General features: G+C 62.4%; 1 protein-coding gene across 1 annotated transcript in view; it reads left to right on the top strand.

Annotated features, from left to right (window-relative positions):
- PKD1 (polycystic kidney disease 1 (autosomal dominant)) overlaps positions 1 to 22,368 on the top strand; it is a 44,476-nt gene that overhangs the window by 4,164 nt on the left and 17,944 nt on the right. Inside the window, exons 2-16 of the mRNA XM_012647502.1 lie at positions 8,954 to 9,025; positions 9,149 to 9,220; positions 9,498 to 9,667; positions 9,909 to 10,586; positions 10,704 to 10,887; positions 11,889 to 12,109; positions 12,361 to 12,476; positions 13,229 to 13,355; positions 13,680 to 13,927; positions 14,435 to 15,187; positions 16,139 to 16,270; positions 16,464 to 16,639; positions 16,963 to 17,096; positions 17,631 to 21,253; positions 21,481 to 21,630. Coding sequence (XP_012502956.1) covers positions 8,954 to 9,025; positions 9,149 to 9,220; positions 9,498 to 9,667; positions 9,909 to 10,586; positions 10,704 to 10,887; positions 11,889 to 12,109; positions 12,361 to 12,476; positions 13,229 to 13,355; positions 13,680 to 13,927; positions 14,435 to 15,187; positions 16,139 to 16,270; positions 16,464 to 16,639; positions 16,963 to 17,096; positions 17,631 to 21,253; positions 21,481 to 21,630 — 6,856 coding nt within the window. The remainder of the gene's footprint in view (positions 1 to 8,953; positions 9,026 to 9,148; positions 9,221 to 9,497; positions 9,668 to 9,908; positions 10,587 to 10,703; positions 10,888 to 11,888; positions 12,110 to 12,360; positions 12,477 to 13,228; positions 13,356 to 13,679; positions 13,928 to 14,434; positions 15,188 to 16,138; positions 16,271 to 16,463; positions 16,640 to 16,962; positions 17,097 to 17,630; positions 21,254 to 21,480; positions 21,631 to 22,368) is intronic.

Below are 22,368 nucleotides of genomic sequence, written 5' to 3'. Positions count from 1 at the left end.
TTTGAGACAGGGTCTTGTTCTGTCCCCTCAGGCTAGAGTGCAGTGGCATCATCATAGCTCACTGCAGCCTCAAAGTCCTGGGCTCAAGTGATCCTCCTGCCTCAGCCTCCCGAGTAGATGGGACTATAGGTGTGTGCCACCACACCTGGCTAATTTTTCTATTTTTTTTGTAGAGATGGGATCTCACTACGTTGCCCAGGCTGGTTTCCAACTCCTGGTGTCAGGTGATCCTCCTGCCTCAGCTTCCCAGTGTTAGTTTCTTAATTAGACGCAGAATGCAGATTTGCCAAATCTGTGGACAAGGAGGCACGCACCCACTTCTGGGATCACCTGCCCAGGGGCTGGGGTAGGGAGGAGATGGGTAGGCTTCGGTTGTATCTGCAGCCCTCAGGATGTGCACAGACAACCCCTGAGCGTCTGTGACACCGGAGACCCCCAGGAGCCAGTGGTGCCTGGGAGTACCTGAGCGCAATGCTGAGGAAAGACTGGATGCGGAGAACACCCGCAGGTCACCTATCCGATGCGAGCGCATCCGGCACGTTCCAGAGAACTCTCATGACTTAGTAATAAAAAGACAAATGACCCAACTGGGCAAGGGTTCTGAACTCCAAAGATACACAAACAGCCAACAGCACTTGAAAAGGTGTCATAGTGTCACTAGTCGATAGATAGGGACAGGCAAGTCTGAGCCACAGTGAGATGCCCGCTAGCAAGACCATAGTTGAAGAGACGGGGAGCAACAGGTGCTGGCGAGGGTGTGGAGAAACCGGATCCCACACACGCTGCTGGCGGGAAACCAGCCTGGCTGGCCGTGGCTCAAACGGTCCAGCGGGGTTACCAAGTGACCCAGCAGTTCCACTCCTAGGTGTGACCCAGGAGAAATGAAAATACGTGTCACGCGAAGACCCGCATGCAGCGTTCATTGCAGCATTGTCACAGTGGGCAAGAGGTGGAAGCCAGCCCAAGGGCCGTCAGCAGGCGGATGGAGAAGCTCAGTGGCCCCATTCATCCCGACAGTGGGACTTACTCACCCGGGGGAAGGGTTCAAGCATGCAAGCACTGACACGCGCTACAACACGGATGAACCTGGAATACATGCTCAGTGGAAGAAAAAAGGCCACACGTTGTATCATTCTGTCGATACGAAACGTCCAGAACAGGCAAATCCGTAGAGGCAGAAAACAGATTAGTGGCTGCTGACGGGTGGGGAGGGGTGGGGGGTTAGGAGAGTGGATTTCTTTTTGGGGTGATGAAGATGTTCTAGAACTAGGGGTGATGGTGGCACAACCTTGTGAACATACTGAAAACCACTGAATTGTGTACTTTAAAAGGGCGAACTGTACACTGTGTGAATTATGTCTGAATTTAAGAAAGTCTCTGCAGAAAATACCCAGGGAGACATGCCTCCCACCTCCCCTTCCCCTGCGGTGACCATGTACCTGGCCCTCTGTGTCCTGTATATCGCAGCTGCCTCACCGTGGGGCTGTGGGGTTGGAACCACTCTCGGTCCCATTTTACAGATCGGCAAACTGAGGCTCCTGGAGGTTGAGTCCTGTCCCAGGGTCACATACCTGGAGAGTCGTGGCAGAGAGGTGATTTTGTCAGCACGCTCTGGGGCAGACCCTTGGAACACACTCGGGGGCCTGGAGCACAGCACCAGCGTCCTGCTTCAGAAATGGACAGAGAGGTGGCAGTGGAGGGTCCCTGAGTGGGGCTGGGATGCGTGTGAAGGACCCTGAGGGGACCAGGTGGGCTCAGGACTCGGGCCCCGCCCCTGCTGCCAGGGCACTTCCAGTCTTCACGCCAGCTCACTCCTGGGCCCTGCACTGGCCCTGCCCTCCCGTTTCCTGTTCGGTTTCAGGAGAGAGGTGGGAACCCCCGGAATAGGGAATCTGGGTCCTGCGGTCAGACTAGGGTTCACGTCCCAGCTCCTTTACCTCCCGTGTGACCTTGGCTGAGTCCCTCACCCTCTTTGAGTCTCAGTTTCCCTGCCTTTAAAGTGACTAGTTGCACCTCGTGGGGTTGTGGTACAGCGGTGGGGCTTAGTCACTGGGACCACAGTAAGCGTGACCATGGTTAAAGTGGCCCCTCAGTCCCCTCGTGGTCTCAGGGGGCGCGTTCCTTTGTTCTCGGGCACCAGCCACCAGGAGACACCCCTGTAAGGCCTGCCCTGCTGCAGAGCAGGCGGAACGCGGGAGCCCGTGTGCGAGAGGCACCCAGGTCCTGGGCAGGCGAGTCTTACGTCCCTGAGCACCCAGCCTCCCTGCTGTCCTTGGTCTGGCCCCAGAGGTGACTTCAGCGCAGGCCCACATGGCTGTGGGGCCCATGAGGCCTGGCACGTTCTCTCGGTTTTTATCTCAGTCTCTGCACATTCGTGTTTTTTGGCGTGTTTGAGTGTGTGTGTGTGACAGTGAAGTTATGATGTGAAAACTGCTGTGAGCACCACCCTCTCGTTTCGCCTTGTTCTTTGGACCTAAGATGATGTGTGGCGCCGTCCCGAATGGTGTGTTGACCCTGCTGCCAGCCTTGGCTGGCGCATCCTTGCACAGCTGCCCTTGGTGGACATGGCTGGGCCTTTGGGGCTTTCGGGAAAGGTCGTGCGAGTGTCTGTAAGACTCGGCTTCACCAGCTCTCTGTAGATCCCTCCTGTGGCTTTTCCCTCCCGAGGCCGGAGACCAGGGTGGCTCCGCGTGGGTTTTTTTCCGGAACCTTCTCCTGCCTTCTCTGTCTGCTCTGCCTGGCCCACGAGCCGGGCAATTCGCTGGCCACCATCTTGTGACAGCTCGCCGGGGGCACTGCCAGATGTGGGCCTGCCTCCGCCAGCCCCCTCCCTGGGCTCCCCTGGGACGTGTGGTGGTTCTGACACTGCCCTCACCCTCCACCCTGGGGTGCCTAAGCTGAGTGGGTGGGGCAGTGTGGAGACCCTGGCTCCTGAGGGGACCTTGGCTAGGGTTTGGTTTCAACTGAGGAAGCCATTTTGGATGGAGACACACTTTTTCCTTTCCGGAACACTCTGCGGTGGCCAACGCCAGCAGCGGGAGCCCAGACGGGCCCAGCCCGCCTAGCGCCTTTGGAATGAAAACATCCCGCTGCTGCTGCTGTCTGGGGTGTCGGCCATCTGGGCTCGGGTGTGCTCGGGGCCTGGCCTGTGCTCCGCTGCGCGGCTCCAGCTGGCCGAGGCGTGGGCACGTCTGCGGGCGGCCAGTGTGGCGGGGGCGCCGGCGGAGTGTATGCCGCAGTCGCCCTGCAGAACAAGACACAGCTGGAAAATGCAGCTCATGTCCTTTCCTGGAACACCTCGTTCTTTATGGCTTGGCAGCTGTCTTCGCCAAGGGGCCCAGCGGTGCCCGGGCGCCGATGCCAGGAGAGGGGCTGCAGCCGGGGGCGAAGGTGGGCGGGGCTCGCTCTCCCCTTGAGGCTCCTTGGACCCGGCCCTGGCAATGCGCGGTGTCCTGCCTTTAGCACCACCATGCTCTGAAGGCAGGCTGCATCCTGTGAAGCTGCCTTGGGAATGGCTTTGTCCCCAGGCAGAGACAGAAGCCAGTTTTCCTTCTGGTCCAGACTCAGGCAAGGCTCCAGCCAGGGGCCGTTACAGCCCAGGGAGCGGAGGGGGCTCAAGTGTCCTGAGTGTCCTAGTGCCAGCCTCAGGCTGCTGTGCCATTGGTCCTGCCCGGCAGCTACGTGGGGGATAGGATTGCTACTGTTGGGCTGGACTGAGGCTTCTGTGTGCCCCCCAGGGCACCATTGCCCCAAGCTGGGGCCACGTACTAGTCTCCTCGCCCCCCCTCGCCTGCCCCCCCCGCCCCCGCCTTTCTTCTTCAACAACTTGGGTCCTGTGGCCCACCCCTGGAAGGGTGGCCCCAGGTCCCCAGCTGCAGGGGGAAGGGTGGGTGGGCTCCTGTTCATCTTGGATTGGCCTTCAGGGCTGGGCTGTCTTTCTGCCAGAGTGTGGGGGAGGCTATCCCTGGACACCTCACTTTTTCATCTCTTTCCCCCAGGCTCTGAGGCCTGAGTCTCCATCCCTGTCCCTGCCTCTGGGCCCCATGAGGTCCTGTATCACCCCCAGGTGATGACCGCTCAGTTGTGGGAGGATCTGGTACCTGTGTGGCTGGCTCCATGAGGAGAGACTGCCCCCAAAGGCCCCGTAAGGTATGGGGCTCTCCTGCTAGTCCCAACGCGCTGGGACGAGGATCCTCACACACCAGTTTGTTGGCCACGGGGCTCATGCCTGCTGCCTGAGTCCTGGGGGCCTTTCCTTTTATCTCAGAGCGACCCCCCACTGCTTGAGGGCCCTGGTGCGGGGCTGGGGGCTGGGTCTGCTGGGCTTCCCCCCCCTCTCCTGGGGAAGTGGGGTAGGTGTCACCAGCAGCTTCCCCCCACCAACTTGAATTCATTAATTTAAACGTCATCATTTCCGGCCCTGGAAACCAGCCTCACTCACCATAAATAGAAGAGCAAAGGGGATGAGAACAGAATGAGGTCACAGGGCTTGGCTCCCGAAAGGAAGGAGCCTTTAGTGAGCCCCTGGGGTCCTGGCCCTGTCCCCCACCCCGTCCAAGGGGCTTGACGTTCACTCTCTTTTCTTCTGCCCTGGGCCTGGCTCTAGGAAGGGACGTGTCTGGGGCTCCCTCGTGCTGGGCTGAGGGGACCCCGTCTCCTCTGGGAGAGGACAGGGCTGGCTAGCACCTGGGCCTTGCAGGGGGTGCGTGGGTGCCCCCGGCTGCTGCGCTGTCCTGTCCTGCCAGAGGGAGGAGGCAACTGGCTGGGAGGCCCGGGTTACATAATGTCCGCAGGCGGCCCCTGTGGAGCCCGTCCCCGCAAGCCCTGTTTCCAGCGAGGCGGCCAGCGCGGGGTGGGGGTGCCGGGCCTGGCGCTCGCCCGCGCCGCTGACCACACACGTCTGGAATGTGCAGATGTTTCCTTGGGGGCTCCGGCCAGCCCCCAGACCCCGCCCGGCATGTGGACTGGGGAGCGGGCACGTGGGCTACTCCCCTCCTCGTCACGGGAGGAAACTGAGGCTGCCGAGCTGTGGGTCAGGGTCCCTGCTTGTCTGGGGCATCTGTCCCTTCAGCTCCTGGGTAGGGATGGCCCTCGGAGGTGCCCCACTCTCAACAAAGCTGCAGACGTTTGTGGGGACCCTCTCCTTGGCTTCTAGGTGGGGAGGAAAGCCACCCCTGAGACTGCCCTGCCCTCTGTGCCTCAGGGCATCACCCGACCCTCCTCTTGGACTGGGCAGAGCCCTGCAAGCAAGGGTGCGGGAGCCCCTGCTTTTAGCCAGGAAGATGGGAGCCAGATGTACAGGTTCGGCTGTGGAGTGCCTGTGGATGTAATCCCGGGGGGCCGAGGCCCTGCACCCCACAGGTGGGAGGATGGTGCCCTCCGAGAACATCTGATCTGGAAGGTGGGGGAGTCGGGACCACCCCAGTGCAGGGGCTCAGTGGGCTCCTAGTGACTCCTGGGGCACAGTGGGGGTCTTCACCCCTCCCTAGCCCACTTGTGCCTCTTGGAGCAGGAGAGGGAGCAGCAGAGGGGCCGGGCCAGGCCTGGGAACCCCTCCGCACCTCTGTCTGGACCATGAGGTAACTAACGTCCCAGCGTTGCGGCGCTGTGGGTCTCATACTGCCCGGGCCTGCCTCCTCCCTGGTGTGTGTGATCCTCAGGTCAGCCCCTCGCCCCAGAGGTTGGGCCTTACCTGGCTGGACTCCTTGGGGTGCTCCAGCCAGCTGCTGGCTCCCCTCCCAATGGGGGGTGAGGGGTGTGTGGGACAGCTGCCGCCAGGCCAGCCTTGATGCCTGTGATCCTGCCAGCGTGTGGCCCTGGTGGCAGCTTTCTGGCCTGCTGTGCTGCCCCATCCTTGCCGGGAGCCTGAGAGTGGGGGCAGAGCATCTGATGGTGATGGTGTCACTTGGGAGTACAGATGGAGCCCGAGGGGTGGGGGCCCAGGCCGCCTGCTGGGCCTGGCATCCCTCCAAACAGCAGTGGCGGAAGATGGCAGTGTGGCAAACTCAGGCTTTAGGCAGTGGGCCAGGTGAGGGTTCCATGGGGACCCCACTGGAAGCTTGGCTGAGTGGGGTCCCCACGGCCGTCTGCTACTTTCCCTGCCCGTGGGCCAAGGGCCCAAGTGATGCCGGGGAGAATTACTGGGCTGAGACTGGTATTCAGGGAGCATGTGGCCAGCACCTGTGACAGGGTGGGACCACCGGCAGGCGTGGAAGGCACCTTAAAGGCATTGCCGAGGGTGGGGGGGTCTCTGAGACCCTGAGGACCACCTGCCCCATGTCCCGGTCTGGCATCTGAGGTTCCTGTGGATTTTCCAGAAAGTGGGGTGTGAACAAACATCTTAGGGTCTCTTTTCCTTCCTCCCTGTGTCCCATGCCCATGGGGGGCAGGTGTGGGAGTGTTGCTATGTCCCCGTCGGGGGCCTACCTGCGCTCACCCTTGGTCTCTGCTTCACCTTCTCCCCTGTGCTGTTGCTCCTCAAAGCACATGGTCCTCAGCTGTGTCACTGCAGCCATGGGGGCCCCTACTTTGTCCACCTGAAGTGTCTCGTGACACAGCCATCGCCTGTGTTGGGTGCTGTGCTTGCCCAGTGGGTGGGAGTCTGGCTGCCTCACCCCGTCTGGGGCAGTGGCTTCTCCCTGGTCTCCGAGCAACCAGCCTGTCCCTCCCCTCACAGGAGCGTGGTGGACACCGCCTGGCTTTGGCCCATGTGTCCTCGTGCAGTGAGGCCTCAGGCCTTATCTTGGTGTGTGGAGGGGACAACGGAGAAGCTGTGCTCAGCTGGGGTGATAGGCAGCTCTTCCAGAGGGTACCTTCTCCATGGCCCCCGGCCCCCAGGGACCTGTTCCCCTTCCTGGAGTTCCTGAACCCCGGGTTCTGGTCATAGGCTTTCTGGTTGTCCCACAGCCCTTGGAGATGAGACCTGCACCCCCAGGCACATGCCCGTCTCTCGATGGAGCTCAGTGAGCTGAATGCTCAGCGTCTTGTCTGGCGACTCACTTGAGTGAGGGCTGGAGTCCACGGTCTGGGTCCGGGGCTGCTGCTTGGCCGCCCTTGCCTCAGCTGGGTGGCACTGGGTCCCCTCTTTGTCCCTTCCCCTCTGAAGTCCCTCGCTGTATGTGGGCAGCTGCTGCGGGAGCAGATGGGGGAGCAACACCAGGCAGGGGCTCCTCTGAAGGGCAGGGGATGGGGGAGGAGGCTGGGAAAGGGGACCACGGAGGGACCCCCATCCTCTGGCTTGGCTGGCCTGGGGGTCTTGCTGGGAAGGGCAGAGTTGGTGAGTGGCGCTGGGAGAGCAGAGGGGCCCAGGTGTCATGGGGTGGGGACTGACGTGCCCGGTGGATCCCTGTGCGGGGGTGGGAAGGGCGCGAGAGGTCAGGGGGGTTGCTGGGCGAAGAGGGCCACATGGGAAAGGCAGAGCTGAGCCACTCAGGTCGCACATCCCACCTCCGTGTCCCAGCACCAGGGCTGCCTTCCTGACACCGGCGGACCAAAATTGCCGCTGCGTTGCTGTGTCCAGTTGGTTTTTCTCCAGTTACTACTAAAATTGAGTGTGTTTTCCACGTCTGTGAAGGACCAATTGTACTTCTTTTGTTAATTGCCTGTGTTTGCTTTAGCCTCTTGTTCTTGTTAATTGGAGCAGTTGCCTTTCCTTTATGGTTCGTTACCAGCTGTGGGCAAGGGTGTCATTGGCCTTTAATCTGTCCTTTAGATTGCTGGTGCTTTTCCCAGTCTGTAGTCTGTTTCTCAGTTTTTGCGTTTCTGGATGGAGCTGGATCTGTTGCTCTTTGATATATTATCTCTGCTCTTAGGTTTGTGCTTTGAGCCATTGCATTCTGCCGGACTGTCTGGTCCTAGCACGGTGCTACGGTGCCAGTGCCCTGATCGCGCCCTGCCTTTCCCGGCATGGTGCCGGCCGGGGTCAGGGTCTAGCCACGGCTCCTTCCCGCCCACCCGAGGCACAGTATGGAGCAGCAGATCCGTGTTGGTGTGTTTCCTGCCGGCTCCTGCTCGCTGGTGTTGGTGCCTCCAGATGAACCTTCATATCTTGTTGATAGTGGGGTTGTTATCAGGGTCATGTTAAACTTGAGGGTTTCTTTTTTCTTTTTTTTTTTTTGAGACAGAGTCTCGCTCTGTTGCCCAGCCTAGAGCACAGTGACGTTGTCATAGCTCACAGCAGCGTCAAACTCCTGGGTTCAACTCCTGGGCTCAAGCCATCCTGCTGCCTCAGCCTCCCGAGTAGTTGGGACTACAGGCGCACACCACTGTGCCTGGCTAGTTTTTCTATTTTTATTAGAGACGGGTCTCACTCTTGCTCAGGCTGGTCTCGAACTCGTGGCCTTGAGTGATCCTCCCGCCTCAGCCTCCCAAAGTGCTTGGATTGTAGGCATGAGCCACCATGCCCGGCTAAACTTGGGGTTTAATGGGGCCATCTCTATCACTAGGATTTGGGGTCATCCAGGGCCTCCTCCCCATTTCTTTGTGCCCCCACTGCATCTGGGACATTCTGAGGTGGGAGCCCCAGTGCATTCTGAACCCTGTGTGGAGGGTGGGTGAGGTCAGCCCTTGGTGGTGTGGGACCCTGTTGGGCTTGGGGCCAGACATGAGGGGCCTTGGCTCTTGGGGGCGGGGCTGGGGGCAGGGGGTGGCTGGGGGACCTGTCCAGGTGTCCAAGGTCAGCAGGTCTTTGTGGTCTTGCTGTGCAGCACCCAGCCGGAGCTGAGGTGTGCTGTGGGATGCTGAGGGGCCCCCGCTCTCTCCTGCCCCGTCTCCCAGATGAGTGTTTATTCGGATCCTCCATCAGAAAGGTCCCCCTTCTAGCTCCTGGGAGTGGGGAGTTTGGAGGGTGAGAGGCCACAGCTTGGGGGTGCTGGGAATCTCCTGGGGATGGCCTAGAGACGGCCTTGTGCTCGGCGGGGACTCCGGCCCTGACTTGTGGCCGCTTGCTTCTCAGAGACATCTCCCACAACCTGCTCCAGGCACTGGACGTCGGGCTTCTGGGCAACCTCTCGGCGCTGGCGGAGCTGTGAGTGTCCCTCCCCAGCTGTGCTGCTCCTGGGGATTACTCCGGGCGGACAGGTGGCAGCCGCCTGTCACTGTAGGACTGCGGAGTTTCTGAGACCTTGCCTAATGGCCTTCTTTCTTCCAGGGACATAAGCAACAACGAAATTTCCACATTAGAGGAAGGAATATTTGCTAATTTATTTAATTTAAGTGAAATGTAAGTGGCATTGTTTTTGGTGGGTGTCAGTGGCTCCCCTGGTTCCCCAGTGTTCCTTCTGCCGTTGTAGCTGGCTCCATACCCATTCCCAGATTGGAGACCAGACCTGGGGTAGTTGGCCTCCCTGCCTGGAGCCCCTCTGGGGTGGGCAGCCCCCACAGGGCAGTGGGAGGCTGGACTTTCAGAGAGGCCCCAGGCCCTGGCTGCCCCAGGACAGGCCAGTATAGACCCTTCCCCAGGCCAGGCCTAGGGCCTCACACCCACCCCTCCCTTGCAGAAACCTCAGTGGGAACCCGTTTGAGTGTGACTGTGGTTTGGCCTGGCTGCCGCGCTGGGTGGAGGAGCAGCGGGTTCGTGTGGTGCAGCCTGAGGCAGCCACGTGTGCCGGGCCTGGCCCTCTGGCCGGCCAGCCCCTCCTCGGCACCCCCTTGCTGGACAGCAGCTGTGGTGAGTGCAGGCAGGTGGGGCAGGACCTGGGCCAGGCGGAGCCCTGCAGACGCTCAGGGTCCCAGCCCAGTGGGGGCAGCAGATGGGGCCCAGGGAGCAGACGCATGTGGAGTGGGACAGTGCTGGGGCCGTAGGTGCCACGCAGCTGCTGGGGTTCTGGTCTGGGACCTTGGGGTGGGGAAGATGTTGGGGCCGAGAGGAGGTGGGAGCCCTGGGGGACCAGCTTTTCTGCCTCTTCTAGGTGAGGAGTATGTCGCCTGCCTCCCCGACAACAGCTCGGGCACTGTGGTGACTGCAGCCTTTTCAGTGGCCCACGAGGGCCTGCTGGACCCCGAGGCCTGTGGTGCCTTCTGCTTCTCGGCCGGCCAGGGCCTGGCAGCCCTTTCAGAGCAGGGCCAGTGCCTGTGTGGGGCGGCCCAGCCCCCCAACACCTCCTCGGCCTGCCTGTCCCTCTGCTCCAGCCCCCTGCCACCCCCTGCACCTGCCGCTGCCTGCGGGGGCCCCACCCTCCTCCAGCATGTCTTCCGTGCCTCCCCGGGGGCCACCCTGGTGGGGCCCCGCGGACCCCTGGCCTCTGGCCAGCCAGCAGCCTTCCACATTGCCGCCCCCCTCCCCGTCAGCTCTGCACGCTGGGACTTTGGCGATGGCTCCCCCAGGGTGGATGTCACTGGTCCAGCTGCCACACACCGCTATGTGCTGCCTGGGCACTATCATGTGACGGCTGTGCTGGCCCTGGGGGCTGGCTTGGTCCCTCTGGAGACAGAGGTGCAGGTGGAGGCAGCGCCCACTGCAGTGGAGCTTGTGTGCCCGTCCGTGGTGAAAAGTGAAGAGAGCCTTGAACTCGGAGTCCTGAATCGTGGCGGCTCAGGCCTCGAGGCCTCCTATAGCATCGTGGCCCTGGGGGAGGAGCCAGCCCAAGGTACACACTCCTCACTGGGTCTCCCCTTCTTCCCTGGGGCTGGGGTGGGAAGGGCAGGGCCTGGCACCCGCCTCGGCACACGCTGACCTCCCGTTCTCCCTGCGTGCTGGGCTCCAGTGGTGCACCCGCTCTGCCCCTCGGACACGGAGATCTTCCCTGGCAACGGGCACTGCTACCGCCTGGTGGTGGAGAAGGCAGCCTGGCTGCAGGCGCAGGAGCAGTGCCGGGCCTGGGCTGGGGCCGCCCTGGCCATGGTGGACAGTCCTGCCGTCCAGCGCTTCCTGGTCTCCCAGGTCACCAGGTGTCTGTCCCTACCCCCCGCCAGAGGCTTTGAGGTGGGGGGTCTCCAGTACATTGGGGTGGGGTCAGAGCCCCAGGAGGCTCAGGAGGAGAGGTGGGATGGCTGGAGGGGCCACCTCCAGCTGTCTGGCCTGACTGATGAGGAACCATGTGCTGGTGGCCCGTCATCTCTGCACGCACGGAGGTAGACGTGGGCTGGAGTGGCCGCTAAACACTTCTGGGATGCACCACGTGTGGGAGGTGGGCCTGGACCCTGTCCCTTGCCCCTCTTCTGTCCCTGCCCCTCTGGGGAGGACCCTGTGCCCTCCTTAAGGATGGGCTCTTTCTTTCCTGCCACCCCCACTCACTTCCCTTCCTGGGGCGGGCAGGGTCGCCATGAGCCGCCCACACTGTGGAGGACACCTTGGGCTCTCGTCCCCTCCCTGTGCTTCCAGGCCATGGGCCAGGCCTTGTCTTGCTGCCCCGGAGCCGGGACAGGAATGGAGGCCGGACCCTGCTTCTCCTGGGGGTTCGTGTGTCGGGGGAGGACTGGGGGCTACTGTCACGTCAGCAACTGACCACACCCTGAATGTCCGCAATGTCTGGAAGATGAAATTGGGGCCGCAAGATCATTGTTAATGGGCCCAAGCACAGCCCTCTCCCGGTGTGTGCACTCTGCCCCCAGGAGGGGCTTCCTGCCCTGGCAGAGCTGTCGGGGGTCTTGATCCCCAAATGCTGCACCAGGAGCTGCCCTGCAGGGCAAGCGGTGGGTGGCCCATGGCCATTGGTCCTGTCTGACACAAAGTCCCATGAGTTACCCCTGGCTGTGTCCACTGGCCCTGGGCACGGGTGGCTGCGTGGACGCTGCTGCAGGCTTGGTGTGTGCGCCTCACTCCCCCGGTCTCTGAGCCTCAGTCTCCCCATCTGGAAAATGGGGACAGTGATAGGGCCCATCTGACAGGCTGCTGGGAGGAGGGTGGGAGGACTGAGGAGCCCCCTGAGTGCCCTGCCATCTGCTTGCAGGAGCCTGGACGTATGGATTGGCTTTTCGGCTGTGCAGGGGGCGGAGGTGGGCCCAGCCCCCCAGGGCGAGGCCTTCAGCCTGGAGAGCTGCCAGAACTGGCTGCCCGGGGAGCCGCACCCCGCCACGGCCGAGCACTGCGTGCGGCTCGGGCCCGCCGGGCGGTGTAACACGGACCTGTGCTCGGCACCGCACAGCTACGTCTGCGAGTTGCGGCCCGGAGGTGTGTGCGTAGGTGGCGGGTGGGGGCCGGGGCCGCCCCTCTCCCACGTGTGTTTCTTAGATGTTCACTGTTGGTGAGATGTTTGCTGAGCACCCACCGCTGTGCCTGGGCTGAGGCTGCCCTGGAAGAAACAAAGAGGGAGCTGGGGGTACAGCTGCCGGGTGGCTCAGTCCCAGGTCTGCCCCACCTGGATGTGCCCAGCTGTCTTCCTTGGCCTGGCACCAGCACCTCATTGCACACTTGCCACCCAGGCCCAGTGTGGGATGCTGAGAACTTCTTTGTGGGAGTGCCCAGCGGGGACCTGCAGGGACCTCTGAGTCTACTGGCACAGCAGGAAGTCCTCTCGGCCCCCCGGGAGCCTGTGGAGGTAGGCCTGCTCCTCCACGTCCTAGAACCTCCTCCCCCACCTCCGGGAGGCCGTACCTTGTCCCGACTACTATGTCTCTTTAAAACACAAGTTGGGTCTTTCGGGCCTTATTAAGGGCCCAGCATAGACAGTTTGGAAAATCTGGGGTGCAGAGGGCAAAAGCATTTAACTCCAAGACCCAGAAGGACACTGAAAACCCCCCCGAGCCTTTTCTTTCTTTCTTTTTTGTTTTTTTTTTTTTTTTTTTTTTTTTTTTTTTTTTTTTTTTTTTTTTTTTTTTTTTTTTTTTGAGACAGGGTCTCTATCGCCCAGGCTGGAGTGCAGTGCTGTCATCGTAGCTCACTGCAGCCTCCAACTCCTGGGTTCCAGTGATCCTCCCGCCTCAGCCTCCCGAGTGTCTGGGAATACAGATGCCTGGCTAATTTTTCTTTTTTTCTTTTGTAGAGATCCCAGGGTCTCACTCTTGCTCAGGCTAGTGTTGAACTCCTTGCCTCAAGTGATCTTCCCGCCTTGGCCTCCTGAGTCTTTTCTATGAGTGTGTGGGAATTTTTTTTAAAAACCAAGATATGCTTCTCATAGACGATTTTGATATTTTCCTCCCAAGTGACATGAAACGAGGCCTGTGGTTGCCGCGGGAAGACCTTGTGGTGGTTTTCTTCCCCTCTGTCCTGGCGAGTGTTTGGGCTTGGGGAGTCCGGGCCGCCAGGTGGGGTGGGGTCTGTGGAGCTGAGGTGGCCCCCCTCCCCCACCAGGTCATGGTGTTTCCTGGCCTGAGCCTGAGCCGAGAAGCCTTCCTCACCACAGCCGAATTCGGGACCCAGGAGCTTGGGCAGCCCGCCCAGCTGCGGCTGCAGGTGCACCGGCTCGTGGCAGGAACAGGTGCGGCTGCACGATGGCCGTGGGAGCTGGGGGCCAGGACGGCCTCTCCGAGCTCTCACATCTGCTGATCCCTTGGCCACCAGGCCAGTTCCCAGCCTCGAGGTGGACAGAGAACAGGTCTACAGACGCTGTATGCCTGGTGTCCCAAGGAGGGATGGGGGCTGCCCTGAGCCGGTCGGCTGGCCAGGGCAGGGGCGTTGGAGCTGGGGTGGGTGGCATGCTGCCTGGTGAGCCCTGGCATCATGGCCGGGGTCAGGTTCCTCAGGGCACAAGCCCGGATCCTGTTGGCAAATCAGAGCCCCTGACACTCCTCTCTGCTCGCAGGGGTCCCAGAAAACAGCAGTGAGCCTGAGAGTGGGTCCCTGGACAACCAGACTGAGTTGGCCCCTGAGTGCGTGCCGGAGGGATGCTGGTGCCCTGGAGCCAATGCCTGCGTGCCACTGGACACCTCCTGTCACCCTCGGGCCTGTGCCAGTGGGTTCACGTCAGGGCCCAGGCTCCATGGGGCCACCTATGCGCTGTGGAGGGAGTTCCTCTTCTCCATTCCTGCAGGGCCCCCCGCACAGTACTCGGTGTGTGTCCCTAACCTAGGTCTGTCTGTCTCCAACCAGCTCCCCAGACCACCTTCCCCTCAGCCACCCAAGGTCCAGGTCTCCTTGCCAAAGGGACAGGATACAGGTTCTCCTGCCCTGGCAAGCCCTCCCGGCCCTGGCCACTCTGGCCCCAGCAGGCCCTGGCTCATCTCCCAGCAAGAGCAGCTCCAGCCCCAGGGTCTTTGCACCTGCTGTGTCTGATCTGCCCGTCAGCACGCTGGTTCCTTCCCATCCTTCAGGTCTGGGACCCAGCGTCCATTAAGGGCCCTGCCCATCCAGGCAGCCCACCCTACCTGCACCCTCTCCCTGTAGTGTCCCTAGTTTGCAGCTGTCCTGTCTGTCCCTACCATGAGCACCTAGGGGGCGGGGAACCCACAAAGCAGGTCTGTGGTGCTGAGACCCCCAGCTGGGATCCCCATCCACCCAGTGGTCCCTGCAGACCCTGACCATGAGGACATTGTGCAGCTCTGCCTCCCTCTCCTGCAGGTCACCCTCGGGCCGGATGTCCCCGTGCTCCCTGGTGACCTCATTGGACTGCAGCACGACGCTGGCCCTGGGACCCTCCTGCACTGCCCGCTGGCCCCCGGCCACTCTGGCCTCCACGCCTCGTATCTCTTCGCTAATGCCTCGGCCTGGCTGTCCCACCTGCCCGCCCAGCTGGAAGGAGCTCGGGCCGGCCCCGCCTGCGCCCTGCGGGTGCTTGCAGCCACAGAGCGCCTCACCCCGCTGCTGGGCCTGAGGCCCAACTCTGGGCTGCAGCGTCCAGGCCGCTACGCAGTCCGGGCCATGGTGGGTAACAGCGTGTCCAGGCACAACCTGTCCTGCGTCTTCAGCGTGGTCTCCCTAGTGACTGGGCTGCGGGTCATCCACCCTGCCCCACAGGACGGCCACCTCTATGTGCCAACCAACGGCTCAGCCTTGGTGCTCCAGGTGGACTCTGGTGTTAATGCCACAGCCACAGCTCGCTGGCCAGGGGGCAACATCAGTGCGCCCTTTGAGGCTGCCTGCCCTGCCACGGTGGCCACCCTTTTGCCTGGCTGCCAACAAGAGACCAACGACACCCTGTTCTCAGTGCTGGCACTGCCCGGGCTCAGTGAGGGGGAGCACGCGGTGGAGGTTGTGGCGGAGAACAGCGCCAGCCGGGCCAACCTCAGCCTGCGAGTGACAGCCGAGGAACCCATCTGTGGCCTCCGTGCCATGCCCAGCCCTGAGGCCCGTGTGCTGCAGGGAGTCCTGGTGGTGAGTGTGGCCCGTAGCCCCGCCCTGACCAGGTGCCATACAGGATGGGGGCCTGTCTCCCCAGGTCTCGTCAGGTCACTCCTCAGGCCCCTCACTAATTTCTAGATTACTAAAAAGTCATAGCTGAAACAGCCATTCTACAAGCTCTTCTTTCTGCTCACATTTCGTGAACAAATTGTCTAACTCTTTGCCCACCTGACCTCATACGAGGCCCTGTGAGTCCAGGTGCGTTTTCCAAGCTCTCTGTTGTGCTCCCACCTGGCTAATGTGAGTGGGTGTTGAGGGAGTCTGAACCTCTGATGGGAGAGTCTGTTAGCCCCCATGGGGGCCGTGCTGGTGCCATGCAGGAATGGGGGCTGTCCTCTTCCTGGGGTTGCCCAACCCCGGCACCAGAGGTCACTGGAAGGGCCTCACGTGACTTGCGCGGTTGTGCTGGGAGCTGTATCCCAGCTGCCCTGGTGTCGCCTGTTCTGTCAGTTGATCAGACCTTCCCCAAGGCCCCGAGCTGTCCAGCTAAGGAGCTGGGGCAGAAGCCTGGGATAGGGGGTTTGTGAGAACTCAGAGATAGGTTGACTTTATAGCTGGTACTAGGTCCACTATACAGATGGGAAAACTGAGGCATAGAGATGCCAAGGCATAACCAAGGCCATGTAGCTGGAGGTTGGAGAGCCAAGTCTTGACCTGGAATCAGTACCCATGTGGCCCCCATACCACACAGCCTCTCGAGCCCAGGCTGGGCCTGGGTCATGTCCCTCCCCTCCCCGACGTGGGGGTCTGGTAGTCATGGTTCAGCTGCAGGTCCACCAGCCCCTGTGCGCCATGCTGGCGTTCTCCAGCACCCCCAGTGGGGTGAGTCCAGGCGGGTGGACAGGACCCGAGGGCGGAGTTGATCCTCCACAGACTCCGGCTGGGGCAGGGTCTTGACCTTGGCTGATGCCGCACCTCCCCCAGAGGTATAGCCCCGCGGTGGAGGCCGGCTCGGACGTGGTCTTCCGGTGGACCATCGATGACAAGCAGTCCCTGACCTTCCACAACGTGGTCTTCAACGTCATCTACCAGAGCGCCGCCATCTTCAAGCTCTCAGTAGGTGGGCAGGTGGGCGGGGCAGGGTCCTGTGGCACCCAGGCTCTCACCTTTGCCTCCCGTTCTGCTCTGCCCACGGGTCTGCCGTGGCCGTGGGTGAGTGCAGGAGGAGGGCCGAATGGCGCCGGGGCCTCGCCGTCCACCGTCCTCACGGCCAGCCGTGGCCCGTGCCCACTGACGCCTGTCTCCGCAGCTGACGGCCTCCAACCACGTGAGCAACGTGACGGTGAACTACAACGTCTCCGTGGAGCGCATGAACAGGATGCGGGGCCTGCAGGTGTCCGCCGTGCCGGCTGTGCTGCCCCCCAACACCACGCTGACGCTCACGGCCAGTGTGCTGGTGGACTCGGCCGTGGAGGTGGCCTTCCTGTGAGCGCCTGGGGCTTGGCAGTGGGAGCGGGTGGCCAGCTGGGTTCTGGTCCCAGCCCCTAGCCTCATCTGTGGGACCCCAGGCCAGAGCGTGGCTTTTCAGAGCCTCAGTTTCCCCATCTTTCAGGGGGCGCCAGGTGCACAGGACCCTGGGAGGGGGTGGGAGGACCCGGCACGGCAGAGCTGCGGTGCCTGGATGGAGGGCCGGCACGAGCCACTGCCGGGCACAGGTGCAGCTGGTCCAGTGGGCGCCCCCACTTGTGAGTTCAGCCCCGCCTGCCGCCCTCTGTGGTCTGCTCACGGCCTGCCCACCGCCCTGGCAGGTGGACCTTCGGGGACGGGGAGCAGATGCTGGGTCAGTTCAAGCCTCCGTACGATGAGTCCTTCCAGGTCCCAGACCCGGCGGTGGCCCAGGTGCTGGTAGAGCACAATGCCACGCACACCTACGCCGCCCCAGGTGAGGGCAGGGCACGGCTCTAGGGGCTCTGAGCCTTCCCCTGGGGCAATTCCCCCCAAGGACAGTCCCCCTGGGGGCCAGCCCTCATCCCCTCCACCGTGACCTGCCGGGGTTAATGGCTGTGGGCCCTTCCTGGGGCGAAGGTGAGTGCCTGGGTGTGAGCGGCGGGGGTGGCCAGGGCCCCTGAACCCTACCAATCGAATCTGCTGGCCAGAAACTGGACCTTCTGGTTCCCTGCTCTCAGCCTTTTAATTTTTAAAATTCCAGAAGCCCCACACACTAATGCCTCCCCATCAGCAGGGCAGGCGGAGCTCTGTCCCGGCCTCGCGCCTGCTGCGTTGTAACCTGAGTGTGGCAGAGAGATGGTCCCACCCCACCTCAGCCAGGTGCAGCCGGTGCTGTCACACACGCCCGCAGCCTGGCCGAGGGTGTAGCCTCTGATGCTTCAATGTGGGGCTTGCTCCTTGCCTAGGAGGGGTCCCCTGTGCTTACCAGGCGTCAGGCAGCTGCCCCACTCCAGGCCTGTCCCCACAGGTGAGTACAACCTGACCGTGCTCGCATCCAACGCCTTTGAGAACCTGACGCGGCAGGTGCCTGTCAGTGTGCGTGCCACCCTGCCTGCCGTGGCCGTGGGCATGAGCAGCAGCATCCTGGTGACTGGCCAGCCTGTCACCTTCTACCCACACCCACTGCCCTCGCCTGGTGGCATCCTGTACACATGGGACTTTGGGGATGGCTCCCCCATCCTGCAGCAGAACCAGCCAGTGGTCAACCACACCTACACCTCGAGGGGCGCGTACCTCGTCCGCCTGGAGGTCAACAACACGGTCAGCGGCGTGGCGGCGCAGGCGGGCGTCCAAGTCTTCGAGGAGCTCCGAGGCCTGAGCGTGCACATGAGCCCGGCTGTGGAGCAGGGTGCGCCTTTTGTGGTCAGTGCCATCGTGGAGATGGGCGACAACGTCACGTGGACCTTCGACATGGGGGATGGCACTGTGCTCATGGGCCCCGAGGCCACGGTGGAGCACGTGTACCTGCGGGCACAGAACTGCACGGTGACCGTGGGTGCGGCCAGCCCTGCTGGCCACCTGGCCCAGAGCCTGCAGGTGCAGGTCTTTGTCTTGGAGGTGCTGCGTATCGAGCCTGCCACCTGCATCCCCACACAGCCCGCTGCCCGGCTGACGGCCCACGTCACCGGGGACCCCGCCCACTACCAGTTCGACTGGACCTTTGGGGACGGCTCCTCTAACATGACCATCCAGGGGTCCCCAACGGTAATACACAACTTCACGCGGAGTGGCACGTTCCCTTTGGTGTTGGTCCTGTCCAGCCATGTGAACAAGGCACATTACTTCACCAGCGTATGTGTGGAGCCCAAGGTGGGCAATGTCACCTTGCAGCCGGAGAGACAGTTCGTGCGTCTGGGGGATGAGGCCCAGCTGGTGGCGTGCGCCTGGCCGCTGTTTCCCTACCGCTACGTCTGGGACTTGGGCACCAAGGATGCCGCCCCTGCCTGCACCTGGGGCCCTGAGGTTACATTCACCTACCGTGAACCGGGTTCCTACTTGGTGACAGTCACCGTGTCCAACAACGTGTCTGCCGCCAATGACTCGGCTCTGGTGGCGGTGCAGGAGCCTGTGGTGCTCTCGGGCATCGGGGTCAACGGCTCTCACGTGCTGGAGCTGCGGCAGCCCTATCTCTTCTCCGCCCTGGGCCGTGGGCACCCCGCCACCTACCTGTGGGAGCTGGGGGACGGCAGGTGGCTTGAGGGCCCAGAGGTCACCCATGCCTACAACAGCACGGGTGACTTCACTGTCCGGGTGGCTGGCTGGAATGGGGTCAGCCGCAGCGAGGCCTGGCTCAACGTCACAGTGAAGCAGCGCGTGCAGGGGCTCAGCCTCAACGCCAGCCGCACGGCGGTGCCCCTGAATGGCAGCGTGAGCTTCAGCACCTCGCTGGAGGCGGGCAGTGACGTGCACTACTCCTGGGTGCTCTGTGACCGCTGCACGCCCATTCCTGGGGGCCCCACCATCTCCTACACCTTCCGCTCGGTGGGCACCTTCAACATCATCGTCACGGCTGAGAACGAGGTGGGCTCCGCCCAGGACAGCATCTTCATCTATGTCCTGCAGTTCATCGAGGGGCTGCAGGTGGTGGGTGGCGGTGGCAGCTGCTGCTTCCCCACCAACCACACGCTGCAGCTGCAGGCCGTGGTCAGGGATGGCACCAACATCTCCTACAGCTGGACGGCCCAGCAGGATGGTGGCCCAGCCCTCGTCGGCAGTGGCAAGGGCTTCTCGCTCACCGCCCTCGAGGCCAGCACCTACCACATCCAGCTGCGGGCCACCAATATGCTGGGCAGTGCCCGGGCCAACCGCACTGTGGACTTCGTGGAGCCCGTGGGGTGGCTGAGTGTGACTGCCTCCCCCAACCCAGCTGCTGTCAACACAAGCGTCACCCTGTGTGCTGGCCTGGCTGGTGGCAGCGGCATCGTTTACACGTGGTCCTTGGAGGAAGGGCTGAGCTGGGAGACCCCCGAGCCATCCACCACCCACACCTTCGCCACGGCTGGCCTGTACGTGCTCACAGTCACAGCCGGGAACCAGCTGGGCTCGGCCAATGCCACCACTGAAGTGGCCGTGCAGGCACCTGTGAGTGGCCTCAGCATCAGGGCCGGTGAGCCGGATGGCAGCTTTGTGGCTGCTGGCTCCACAGTGCCGTTCTGGGGGCAGCTGGCCACAGGCACCAACGTGAGCTGGTGCTGGGCTGTGCCAGGTGGCAACAAGCTTGGCCAGCATGTTGCTGTGGTCTTCCCCGATGCTGGCACCTTCTCTGTCCAGCTCAACGCCTCCAACGCGGTCAGCTGGGGCACAGCCGTGCACAGCCTCACAGTGGAGGAGCCCGTCGTGGGTCTGGTGCTGTGGGCCAGCAGCAAGGTGGTGGCACCTGGGCAGTTTGTCCACTTTCAGATCCTGCTGGCCACCGGCTCGGCTGTCACCTTCCGCCTGCAGGTTGGCGGGGCTGGCCCCGAAGTGCTCCCCGGGCCCCGTTTCTCCCGCAGCTTCCCCCGGGTAGGAGACCACGTGGTGAGTGTGCAGGCCGAGAACCACGTGAGCCGGGCCCAGGCACAGGTGCGCGTCTCGGTGCTGGAGGCTGTGAGCGGGCTGCAGGTGCCCAACTGCTGCGAGCCGGGCATCGCCACAGGTACCGAGCGGAACTTCACGGCCCGTGTGCAGCGTGGTTCTCGAGTCGCCTACGCCTGGTACTTCTCCTTGCAGAAGGTTCAGGGCGACTCACTGGTCATCCTGTCTGGCCGTGATGTCACCTACACACCTGTGGCTGCGGGGCTGCTGGAGATCCACGTGCGGGCCTTCAACGCGCTAGGCAGCGAGAACCGAACGCTCGTGGTGGAGGTCCAGGATGTCGTCCAGTACGTCGCGCTGCAGAGCGGCCGCTGCTTCACCAACCGCTCGGCCCGGTTTGAGGCCGCCACAAGCCCTAGCCCCCGGCGCGTGGCCTACCGCTGGGACTTTGGAGATGGGGCCCCGGCACAGGACACAGATGAGCCCTGGGCTGAGCACTCGTACCTGCAGCCCGGAGACTACCGTGTGCAGGTGAACGCCTCCAACCTGGTGAGCTTCTTCGTGGCACAGGCCACAGTGAGTGTCCAGGTGCTGGCCTGCAGGGAGCCCGAAGTGGACGTGGCCCTGCCCCTGCAGGTGCTGATGCGGCGCTCCCAGCGCAACTACCTGGAGGCCCATGTTGACCTGCGTGACTGTGTCACCTACCAGACTGAGTATCGCTGGGAGGTGTACCGTGCTGCCAGCTGCCAGCGGCCAGGGCGCATGGCCCGAGTGGCCCTGCCCGGGGTGGACGTGAGCCGGCCTCAGCTGGTTGTGCCTCGGCTGGCACTGCCCGTGGGCCACTATTGCTTTGTGTTCGTGGTGTCATTTGGGGACACACCATTGGCACGGAGCATTCAGGCCAATGTGACAATGGCCCCTGAGCGCCTGGTGCCCATCATCGAGGGTGGCTCATACCGTGTGTGGTCAGACACACAGGACCTGGTGCTGGACGGGAGTAAGTCCTATGACCCCAACCTGGAGGATGGCGACCAGACGTTGCTCGGCTTCCACTGGGCCTGTGTGGCCTCGACACAGGTCAGCCACGTGGCCAGGCCATCCTCCCTGCCCTTGGTCATGCTCTCTAATGTGTCCAGCGAATGCCCGGAACTCTACACGGGCCTGGGGTTAGCCCGTCCTCAGTGTTCAGTGGGTCTGGTCCCAGCATGGGGAGGGGTCTCCTCAGCTGTCCCCAGGCTGGGCCTCGCTTTGAGGCAGGTCGTGGGTCTCAAGGCACCTCGCCCGCCCTTATCTGTGGCCTACAGAGCGAGGCTGGCGGGTGTACGCTGAACTTTGGGCCCCGCGGGAGCAGCGTGGTCACCATCCCCCGGGAGCGTCTGGAAGCCGGTGTGGAGTACACCTTCAGCCTCACCGTGTGGAAGGCAGGCCGGAAGGAGGAGGCCACCAACCAGACGGTGGGTGTGCCCCGTGCACGGGGCCACTCCCACAGATAGCCCAACCCCGAATTTTTATAGGTTTTCTGTATTTTAGTGCTTCTAGAGGTTGTAGATTGTTTTCTAATTTCTTGTTGGTTTTGATAGAGATCTTATTTAACAAAATACTCTACTTCAGCATTGCTTCTTTCAAAGCCAGGAAATAGTTTCACATAAAATCTTAAAGGGGCCTTACAGGCTCCAGTGTTTTACAAAAAACAAACAGTATGTGGATGGTGCGAAGGGCGGTGAGAAACAGCGCCCCGCCCCCCAGCAACCACTCTCCTGGAGCCGTGTGTCGTTTCCAGATGGGCGGGGCCGGTTCTCACCTCCTCTGCCCCGGACTGGCCAGGAAGCTCAGGACCACCGTGCAGGTGACCTGACCCTGTGGTGGCCTTGCTGGTGCCCCAGGGTGGGGGTGTCTGTTTCTGTCCTGAAGGCCAGACTTTTCTCAGCTGGCCTGACCGGGAGGGGGGCCTGCCCAGAGCTGCACTCACCTGTGCGCCTCGAATGACCAGGGGAGTGGGCCTGCGTCCAGGACCACGTGCCGAGGGTGCTGGGGAGAGGTTGCTGGGAGCAAGGTCCAGCCGAGCCCAGGGCAGCAGGACCTGTGACACGGCTGTGGCGAGGACTGCAGGCTCCACTCCCTGTGCTGCATTCATTCATTCATTCATTCGTTCACACACGCAGGTCCACCTCTCGGGTCCATTTGTCAGTGAG

Source organism: Propithecus coquereli, unplaced genomic scaffold (genome assembly GCF_000956105.1).
Source record: "Propithecus coquereli isolate 6110/MARCELLA unplaced genomic scaffold, Pcoq_1.0 Scaffold27, whole genome shotgun sequence".
Taxonomy (NCBI): Eukaryota; Metazoa; Chordata; class Mammalia; order Primates; family Indriidae; genus Propithecus; species Propithecus coquereli.
Note: the sequence above shows the minus strand (reverse complement) of the source record. Positions and strands in the feature narration are given on the sequence as shown.